The following is a 10,813-nucleotide window of genomic DNA, read 5'->3' on the forward strand; positions in this document are numbered from 1 at the left end:
GATTTCTTCAAAAGAAGCTTATGGAAGTCATTTATCTAAATTCAGTTAAATTTCAGTAGCCCTAGGGAAGCCCAGTTACTAGGAAGCCATCAAAATATCTCCTGAGATCACGGTATTCTCCATTCAAATAACAGGGTCAAAACAAAGAACTTAATGGATTTTTTTTTCTTGATTTAACCAGTATTTATTTCCAGAAGGTCCAATTTCTGACTTTGTAGTCATCTATCATGACTTGAAGACATCCAATCCTCATCTCCCTCTTTCTGAAGAAATTCTGAAATGTGAGTGAAGGAGCAACTGAGGCTACTTTGCTTACCGTAACAACATCGCTGTAAGAAAAATATGCAAAAAAATATCATAGGCCAACCTTGAAAAAGGTATCTGCTTCTTCCAGTTCAATTTTACTGTTCTCATGTAAAGCCACAGTGGCAGCCACCAGTAAACCAGGCTGCATCTCCTTCAGGTGAACAGCAAACTCAGTTGGAATAACAATTCCTTCCTTATGCTGTCTCAAGAGTTTTGGTTGCCCAACGAAGCCACAAGCCAGTATTGTCTACAAACGCAATCAGATATAAATCAGGTAAAGAATTCAATCCACATATACTTCAACTCAGCAAACTCAGGCAGTTTGAAGTTTAGACAGATGAAATAAAGCACAGTCAGGAAAAGAAATATATCTTTTACAGAACAGCTCTCCAGAGACCGAGCTCCAAACTATGTGCCAGAGCAGGGACTCCTGAGCAACAGGCCATTTGCCTGAACACTGAAAGTAACGTGCTGTTGAAATCTGGAGTTACTGTGCACATAAGGAGGTTATATTTCACTATGAAATCCAAGACATTCAATACACACAGTATTTTGAAAAATCACTGGCTGAAATTTCAATAGACTACTTCGCTAAAGTACAATTTTCATTTTGAAAATACCCCTGAAACAATGATCAAAATGTGCAACACTGTGTGCAACAGTAAGTTGTTTCTGGGTATCCGAGTGCTTTTGAAGGTAAGCATGACAAGATACTATTTCCACTTAAAAAACAGTGGGGAAACAATGCCTAAGCAGATTAAATTAATTTCATGGGAAAGATAAACTAGACCCAGGAGGAAAACTCAGATTTCCCCCTGCTATGTATACAAACTACCTCTCTTTATCTTTCTGAAAGTGTTTTATTTTTTTCCTACTTTGCAACAAAATGGTTTTTAAAAGGGAGGTGCAACAGAACATTTTTTTCATAGATCAGATTAAAAAAAAACCCCAAACCTAAAACAAGACAAAAAAACCCCAAACAACAAACCCCAGACACCTTATTCTTTAAATACCATCCATGCAGTGGAATGTGTATGTTTGCCCACAACATGCCAATTTCACCTGATTTGCTGCAAATGGTTAGAAAGCAGGTGGTGCTGAATATCATCGTTGAAACAGCTCTCCACAGTTCCCACTTTGCAATGCAAAACCTGCTAACTTTGAAAGCTCTCCAGGACTTCTACTGAAGCATGGTATATAACTTTGAAACAGCTATCAGTTTCTTTTAAAAGAAGTTTTCAAACCTCCAATATCTCACTCTCAGAAAGAGCCTGTATTTCAAGCTCTGTCATCTCTGAATATTCAACAGTCCTGATCAACCTTAAGAAGAAGTAATTTACAGACTGGTCTCAGTCTAAAACCACATGTGAACATCTATGGCAGAGACTGCTTCACTAACATTTTTTCCCACATTGATGTGGAATTCTTAACTTTGATAGCACTGAAGTAGGTTCTGATCTGATCTTAGCAAGGGTCAGGTGCTTTGATTCCACATAAGAATGATGGGAAATAGCATACAGAAACTTTTGTTTGCGTGCACCATGGATATTCTGCTTCAAGAGCAATGTTATAAAGACTATATGCATACAGATGGTGTTTTCATGGGCATATCATATATTAATTACAGGTGGAAGGGTGTAAAAATGCTACTATACAACCCCACCATACTGCTGAAGAGCACTGGCTCTGCAGAGCTTGTTACACCCCAGTAAGCAGCATTTAATTTATCAAGAATTAACAGCTTCAAAACTTTCGCTTATTCGGTAAGACTTTGCCAAGATCAGACTACCCTACCTGCAGGGTAAAGAGTACAGTCCCAGTGCGTGCCTGCCCTTGGTTCTACTAATATTGCACCTATTCAGTGGAGACTATTCAGCATGTCAGGAGGAAGAGGAGCGACCAAATGTTTCTTTTGCTGCAAAGCACAACTACAAGCCAAACCTACTGACTTGGGCTTTGCAAAGAGTGACTAGCTCATGCTTTCAGCATACTTTACCTCCTTATAGGAGTCCATCTCATGTTCATACATCATCAGGTCTCCCATTTTCAGAGCCATGAAAGCCTTAGTAAGTGTCAGGACCACTGATGGCATTATTTTTTCTACTTTCTGAAGATACTTCACAGCTGTCAAAGGACATACATTTCTCATGCAGGGGCTGCAGAGGATATGAGGCAGCTGCACAGGGTCAGCAAGATAGAATATCTGGAGAACTTTATTTGCTGATTCCTATTAAAATAAAAGCCATTTGTCAGTTTAGACTTTTCCAGATATAGTCTTTTATGGCATATGACAGTATTGCGTGGTTTGGTTTTGGTTTTTTGGCTTTTTTTTTTTTTTATAAAGCAGACAAGTACAGCTTAGCTATCAAATCACAGTACCTCTCCTGCCTCTTTCCTCCCTACTGGTAAAAGTAAAGGATCTCTAACCAGCAGTGATTCAACCCATATTCTGGAGTGCTAGGAGAACATCCACCACCACAGTGAATTGGTTTTACCAACCTGTACAGTTTGGCAATGTTCAAAGCAACGATTTGTTTTGTTACAGAAATGGGAGATGAAGGAAATTTGAGGCAGAGCTTTCCTAAAACGGAAATGCCTCTGGGAACTAGATCATTATCAACAAGCATCATGATAGCCAAACCCATAATATGTTGCTTGAAAGCAGCCCAAAGCATCACAGGTGCTGCTTGCTATTTTATCAATAAAAATGGAAAAATAAAAAATGTGAAAAAGAACAGCTGTAAATCTAAGTAAGTAGCTCAGCATTTACAAGGGGAATTTAATTAAAATTTGATACACAGTTCTTAAAATCAGAACTAAATCAACATTTTAAGAAAAAAACAAACTTGTTTATACCTTACTTAATTCTTCATTTAAGTCTTCATTAAGAGAGTGAGTTAAGTAAAATATAAATCCTCTCTCATACGTCTGTATTTCATCACCTTCTGAAACTAGCCTCTTTAAAACTTCAGTCATGGATAAACCTGACATTCTGTAGTATGGCAAAGCAAGGTGGTAATCCTTTGTGCCAAACCTGAAGGCAACAGAAAGGAAGGAAAAAAAACCAAAACAACTAAAGGCAACACTTTTGCCATCAGTGCTTGCAAGATCTAAAATAATACATCAAAGAAAGTTGAAGACACACTAATATCTGCAAATGCATAACTCACGTTCAACACAATGTTGTGTTCTCTGTTCAAGGACAATAAAGACAACCAGATACAGAAGAGATGACTAGATTAAGTTGTTCTCGTAGAACGTAATTTATATTATATATGGAATACTAATGTAAAAACAACAAAAGAAAAACAGATTTTCATTTTAAGGTTACATTACTGGAAACAAAAAAGCTCACCTATATCACTTTGACATCTAAAACATACCTGCTGTAGCAGTCTCCTAAGAAGGCACAACTTTCTCTGAATGCTCTTAGAAGTTCTTCTTTCTCATCTGATTTAAGGAAACTAGGGTCCATTATAGCTGCTCTGACCAGTAAGTGAGCCTCACTTAGAAGATGGATGCAACTCTCAGTTTTTACATTTTCATAAGTTCTACTATAATCTACCTAGAACAGACACAGGGTATACTTAGGCTGCTGGCAACAATTAAGAATATACAGGAGCAGCAGCCATTTGAAATAGAAATACATTATGTTATATTCAGCAATGACATGCATCAGAGATTAAGTCACAGTACTTAATTTTAGTCCCCAAAGAACAAAAGCAGGAGTTGGGCAATACCATTTCTCTGTAAAGCTGAATGGTTGAAACAGTGTTTATAATATATAAATTCCAACCAGGCTCTGATTCAGAATTTGTTCTGGATTTGGTGCTGTCAGCCTTTCTGGAACTAGAGAGAAATAAAAGAGTTGTCAGTATCCAAATAAACACTATGCAGCCAAAAAAAGCCCACTCATTTGATAATTTAAATGCATAAATAGGTATGTTTGCAGGCTAGTAAATGCCTGAGAGTTAAGTTGTGAATTTAAGTCATAATGGCTAATAACAAAATGGAGATAGGCATGTTGATACACCAGGAACAACATCAAAACTATCGACTACATCATCTCCCAGACTTCACACCAGGTAGTATCAGATACTTACATGAAGTAATTAAAATTAGCTAAGATGTTTACTTACTTTCTGTAAGGACTCACTGGATGTTTGCCCCTGCAGCTCTATTGAAATGTTTGCCAAGATATGGCATAAAAAAATGTTTGAATGCTTTTACTGTAACACACTGGCTAGGTCTGTAATGCCCCAAGGTTAAACCACTGTAAGGAAACAAAGACTCTTTTTGTTCTCTTTTTAGGGGTTTTGGTTTTAACCATTTGGGACATTTACATCTTTTTTCAAATGGTGGTATTAAGTAGACTAGTATTTGTTCAACTTACGTTCTTTACAGAAGGCAAAAGAGTATCTTCCTCAAATGCCAACTATAAGCTCTGAAACAACACAACTGGCAGAAGAAGCTGTGCTTTATACACAGAAAACTACAGTATTTTGAATTACCATTCTCCTTGATGGGCTTATTCTCATTTTCTCCTGAATAATGTCTGTCCTAGGCTTTAAGAAATACTGATTCAAATAGCTCTTCAATCAGCTATAGCTGTCCCATTTTTGATAATAACTTGAACTGACTTTAATAATAATGTGTTTTAAAACAGCTAATGAATAGCTGGTTTAGAATAGCTGTTCAGCTGTTTTACAAAAAAGCCCTAAAAAAAGAATGGGAATAGTAGTTCTCACAGAAATAGACAGTAAGCCACAAATGCCTATGGCTACACCAATGCTACAAAGGTGTTTGGGCCAAAGTCCAATCCTTCTTTTGTCATGGATTACTATAGTGTTGTAACTTTTCTTGGAAAAAATCCTTAGCCAAGTGTAAGACATTTTCATTTTGTGCTACAATACATTTTGTTAGCCTGTAGCTTCAGTACTCCTACGTATTCTGCTTCTCAAGATAAATATTTTTTCTTCTCAGTAGCAGGTATGTTCTTATTTTAACATTACTTATGAAAGTTAAGTTTTTTAAAATCTTGAGTAACTTTTGAGTAACTTATTTTGTTCATCTTAAGTATTTGTGACCCTACCCTCATGTCTTCTATGTCAGTCAATACATTAGAATTGGGGGCGGGGGGGGGAAAGCTTTATTTCTGTTCTCATGCACAAACTAGGAAATTCTTTACAAACAGTCTTTCCATGAAGGAATCTCTCTTCAACTCCAAAACCCACAAATTCAGCACTGTACAGAGCTATAAATACCATCTCCTGAAAATGTATAAATCCTTACAGCATCCTTCTTGTAGACTTTCTTCTTTCAGTAATATCTTCCGTGTCCGCCTTAGTCAAAAGAACTATATGGTTTTTGAAATGACAGATAGCTCTTGGTCCTATAAAAAGCTGCATTCGTAATGTGCAGACGTCCAGTGCAACAGGTGGACAAGCCTGTAAAGGAAAGTGATTGTTTTGTAATTTCAGTTAGTATGCACTCCTGAAACCTCCTGCTGAGGCAGCCTGTTGCCTGCTTGGAGGAACTGTGATGGGCCGAATGTATCCCACGGTGAAAACGCAGAAAGCTGGGACTGGAGAAGGGAGAGGATAGATTGTGTCACACGTTTGTATTCTTTATCTCAGTACCTCTATGGAGAGCAGAGAATACATGTTTGGCTCTTGAAAATTTTATACTACTTTTTCTGTTCTATGGTTTCTCTATGTCTGCTGTCTACATGCTCAAAAGAAATCCTTAAATGCTAACTTAAAATACACTTCAGTCTATCTTTCCTGGTATTTTTATTAATGGATATCCCAATTGTTATAATTCAACAGATTTTCACTGATAAGAGATTTAAGGGGAAAAGTCTAGACCTCCAAGGATCAAAAGCCCTCCTCCTAAAAACATGCACTAAGTATCCGGTAGCAGACTTGTTCAAGTGTCTACACTCCTCTAACAAAAACTGCTTATTCAAGGACACCTGAGAGAGAGAAAAACATCATCAGCTGCAATAAGGTAAAACTCTGCACCCTTCGTTCATGTTTATACAGGAAAGCATGGAAATTAGTTCAAAATGTATGTGATTTTATAGCTTCTGATGTTTTTGAAACATTTTACTATGGTATAGCATCTTAAATGGCAATAATAGATTGTTTCACTGAGACATTTGTAGAGCATTAAAATACAGTATGTCATAGATTCCAGTAAAATATTAATTTTTGGATGTTATTTTATTGGTTCAGCCAATAGAAACTAACAGGATTTCAGAAGGGAACTTAAGGAAACTAAGTGCCACACTACTACCCCCATTCTTTTAGCAAAGTAAAAAGTGCACCTTCACAGTTGTATCAATATATGGATCCTCATCACGAGCTGCTGCTGCACTGCACCGCACTGTGAAACACTGCAGGCTCTCACTAGAGGGAAAAAAGAAACCACAACAATGAGGGAAAAAAAATGCAAAAATCAAGTAGCCAAGACTACAGAGAACCTGATATTTTTCCTTCATAGAAATGGGAAGCCCAAGCAGGAGAGCATGCTGCACGCTGCACTATCACATGAGCCTACCTAGAGAGAGATGGGTAGGAGGCGCAGAAGAATGCACCGTGGGGGGGGGGGGGGGAGGAACCCAAAAAAGGCAGCAACAGCACAGAGAAACATAGTAATACTATCAGCAAAATCATAAATGTAGTACCTTGTAATGACATGTAGGAACTGCGGAGTGAGAACTGCCTGCTCCGACTTCTCTGAATATTGGTAAGTAGAAATCAGTTCTACTAACTTCCCAACAGTGTAGAGATATCCAACATGAGGTAAAGAGAAAAAGCAAAAGAGACTCAGTAGTTCTCTCTTGTTCTCTGTTTCCTCATCAGCTGTCACAGAACTTCCTAGATGTAACAGTAAGAAAGGCATTTTATATACCTCATAAATCAAAATGGCGATTCCTTTGCAAGCCCGATGCCTAAAAGATACTATCAAACCTGCCAAGGTTGCAGACTGGTTTTGTTAGTAGCTAGTGAAGAGAAAAAGAACTATGCGAAGCTCAGTGTACAGGTTGGATCAGTGCACAGGTCAAAAATTTGTATGCCATATTATCTCATTTGGCAGCATTTTTAACAAAAGCGTGGATGTACCACCAAGTGAACAAATTCTATAGATGTAACAGCATCTGAGAGTCCTGGCAGAGACATCACAACTAAGCATCCATGGATTGAATGATCAGCCTGATCTTAAGACAACTCCTCGTGAGCTGGGATGGATGCATCCAGAGCTGCAGCTGCAGGTCCTCACTTAAGGGAAAGAAAGGCTCGAAATGGCAGAATTTATTTACAAAGCCACTCTGGCAGGTAAAGGCTGTGTTCAGATTCTACAGATCCTCTTGTCAAAGACTGTAAATCATAGCAGAACATAAGATAGCTGAAGTTAAATGGCACATAGCTCATTCTCTTGAGTCAGCTGCAACTTAAATGAGGCTTTGCTACTTCAGCAGACAGACAACAACCACAACCTAGGTGAGCAGTCAGCAAAGCTTTACAGTGAGGGTGTCGGAGAACTGGGACAGGCTGCCCAGGGAGGTTGTGGAGTCTCTTTCTCTGGAGACATTCAAGACCTGCCTGGATGCCTTTCTATGTGATCTCATTGAGGTTCCTGCTCTGGCAGGGGGATTGGACTGGATGAGCTTTCGAGGTCCCTTCCAATCCCTGACATTCTGTGATTCTGTGATAACACAGAACATGAAATTTTTCCATGGATCTGTTGGGGCTTGAGCTAGTGTGTATTAGTGAACTCCCAAAATCTGCATTCATCCCTTGTAGTTTTAATTAAAGCCCAGCAGAAAGGTAACCTTAATGATTATTAAGGTTTACTACTCTGATTTCTACTGTTGACTAATGGGAAGCAGCCTAGTAACACTGAGGATAATATTAGCGCAGTGTAAAGAGTGACCATTTTGTGATATAAAATTAATCTGCAGACAACTGATAAAAGCTGATTTAGTCTTCTCTTTTGGTGTGGTGAATTGTTATTTTACTTCAAGATTTCTGCAGAACTTTGAGAAACTTAAAGACTTTTTTGTTAGTATAAGCTCAGTTTAGATCAGTGAAAAGGGAGGAAAGACCTTAATTTAAAAACAAATCATACAGAAGCAGTGTAAAAAACGGAATATACAAAGAAGCTCCTTCCTTTCTCAGGTCTCCTGTGATACAGGCTGTGATGCATCCATGCATATCCACATACCTGTCTGGTATACAGGAAGCAGCTGAACAGAGTGCAACTTCGTCTCTTCGCAAAACCCAAAAGGCGACTGGTCGGGTGTAAAACGTCTAGAGAAAAAAATCCAAAAAACCAAGATGGGACCTCAGTGATAAATTATTATGAGCTACTTTGGACAAGTAAACAGCACCAGCTATAATAGGCATAGCTGATGTTTTAATATTCAACAACAATGCGCACTCCTACTACTAATGTCATTAGCATGGTAATGCCCAGAAGCATGTGGCACAGCTGGAGACAACTATCTTGAGTTTTGCCACCAAAATTCCTCTTTTTTTGCTTGTCTGTAAGACGTCTGTCAAAGTTTGGGATCGCTGGAAGACATACTGCAATTGATCTGAACCTCAATTTAACTTTTTTTCCCCCCTCCCTTTTTATTCAGCTGAGCTGCATGTAACAGTTGAAGTTGCCAGGCAGTTGGACTACAAGATGATTACAGGTCCCTTCCAACTGAAATATTCTGCTGTGTTCAAAAATGGGCTTTCTTTGGTATCACATTATTTCCTCAGTGAAAAAACAAAAAAAACAAAACAAAAAACCCAAACACCAACACAACCTTATAAAAACCCCAGAAGTCAAAAGACAGGAGCCACAGCTCATTTTGGTTTCTCATAGTAAATTAACCTATAAAGTGGAAAATGCATTTGTAATACCTGAAAAGCAGATACCGCACTTGGAAGCACTTCATGTCTTCTGTAGGTAACTCTGTGGATTCCAGTGTGATGGGTATCTCACATAGCTTACTTTCTTCCCCAAGCAGTTCCACTGGCTTCTGACATATGATGAACTCATCTAATTCAGGCTGCAAAGTATGTATTGAAGGGCCTTCATCTTTTGCACCTTAACAATAAAAATGCTATATTAATTTAGCCATAAGAAAATGATAAGACACAGTATCAATTAAATACTCCAATTACAGCTACCCAGCTAGCACTGGCTTTCTCAAACCATGAGATTTTGAAAACAGCTATGCTAGAAGATGAGAACAATTCTTAATTTAAGCCTCAACAATCTGAATACCGAAGAGTGAATATTTCTGAAAGAACAGGTAAACTGTTCATTATAAGGCAAGTCCAAGGCAACTGGTGCTGCAAATAGCTGGCCATCAAAACATGTTATCCTTTGGTTGGAGAGTTTTTAAGAAGGAAAAGGCAGCTATGATAGAAAGCTGTCTTATCTTAAACTCACTTAAGTTCAGAAAGCAAATCCTAACAGCATTCAGAAAGTAATTTGAACTTTTCTAATTAGTTTTTAGTAGATAAAACAGCTAGAGGCAGGATGCCATTATGAGTTAAGATCCATCTTAACTCAATGAAGAACATTCCAGTTTATATTTTCCCTATCTGACAAGTCTTATTTACCTTTAATTTTTTTCTAGGTAGAGTTTCCACTTCTAAAAGACCATCCTTTTCTGTCTTAAGTTTCTTCAATTACAAATTAAGGATTTTCCTAAGGTTTGTTGGTGTTCATCTAATACTTCTGGAAAGGGGGGAACTGACTACATATGCATGGATTTCTTGCAGTACATGGGAATTAAACCTACTGAGTAAATCTATTTCTGGGATTTCTAGGATTCTAAGACAAGCCCTTGAATAAGACAAGGACTGAAAAAGGAGAATTTACTGGCACTTTGTTTATGCAGGTTCTGAGCTTACTAGCAGTTACAAAAGTACATATGCATCATCGTAGAAGCATTCTTAAATGTGTAAGCCAGTATGCACGTTCCATTTCAAGGTTCATGAGATGTTTCTTCCATTTGGCCCTTAGAAGAGAGACAATTATTTGGGCATGGATGGAGTATTTTTTCTGAACATAGCACACTGAAACTACTACCACTTTGATTTTGCCCATGGTGGCACCCAAAACCAGGGACCTAATTCTGTGTCTGTAGAGGTTGTGCTATCCTGAAAGTGTCTGCAGAATGATGGCATATTTAAGTGCGATCTCCAACTGCCAGTGGTACAACTTTTCATGCCCTAGAATACTCAGCTGACAGTCCTTGTTTTAGACTACTTTGAGAATAACAGGAATCAGTTAGCAGATTCTTGGAAATGAAAAAAACAAAAAACCAAAAACCAAAACCAACAACAATTTCTGTACTTACCTCCATCCACAAGCTTGTCTAGTGTACTAACGCTATGTGCACATTGCTCTGTCCTGTCCGCGCTTTGCTGGACCAGTTCCAGTTTCAGGATCAGAACATCCAGCTCTGTCGTTATGGCTATATGTCTGGCACAAAATG

At 38.2% G+C, this 10,813-nt stretch overlaps 1 protein-coding gene across 1 annotated transcript in view; it reads right to left on the reverse strand.

The window, feature by feature from the left end:
* Positions 1-367: 367 nt before the first annotated feature.
* LOC104527318 (Hermansky-Pudlak syndrome 3 protein) overlaps positions 368-10,813 on the reverse strand; it is a gene marked incomplete at both ends in the record, with an annotated part of 10,789 nt that continues 343 nt past the window's right edge. Inside the window, 11 exon segments of the mRNA XM_029085705.1 lie at positions 368-553; positions 2,303-2,533; positions 3,163-3,340; positions 3,690-3,871; positions 4,047-4,155; positions 5,599-5,753; positions 6,635-6,716; positions 6,995-7,187; positions 8,536-8,621; positions 9,225-9,411; positions 10,676-10,813. The exon segment at positions 10,676-10,813 is cut by the window's right edge and continues 32 nt beyond it. Coding sequence (XP_028941538.1) covers positions 368-553; positions 2,303-2,533; positions 3,163-3,340; positions 3,690-3,871; positions 4,047-4,155; positions 5,599-5,753; positions 6,635-6,716; positions 6,995-7,187; positions 8,536-8,621; positions 9,225-9,411; positions 10,676-10,813 — 1,727 coding nt within the window.

The sequence above is a fragment of the Antrostomus carolinensis genome, unplaced genomic scaffold, assembly GCF_000700745.2.
Source record: "Antrostomus carolinensis isolate BGI_N321 unplaced genomic scaffold, ASM70074v2 scaffold39396, whole genome shotgun sequence".
In the NCBI taxonomy this organism is placed as follows: domain Eukaryota; kingdom Metazoa; phylum Chordata; class Aves; order Caprimulgiformes; family Caprimulgidae; genus Antrostomus; species Antrostomus carolinensis.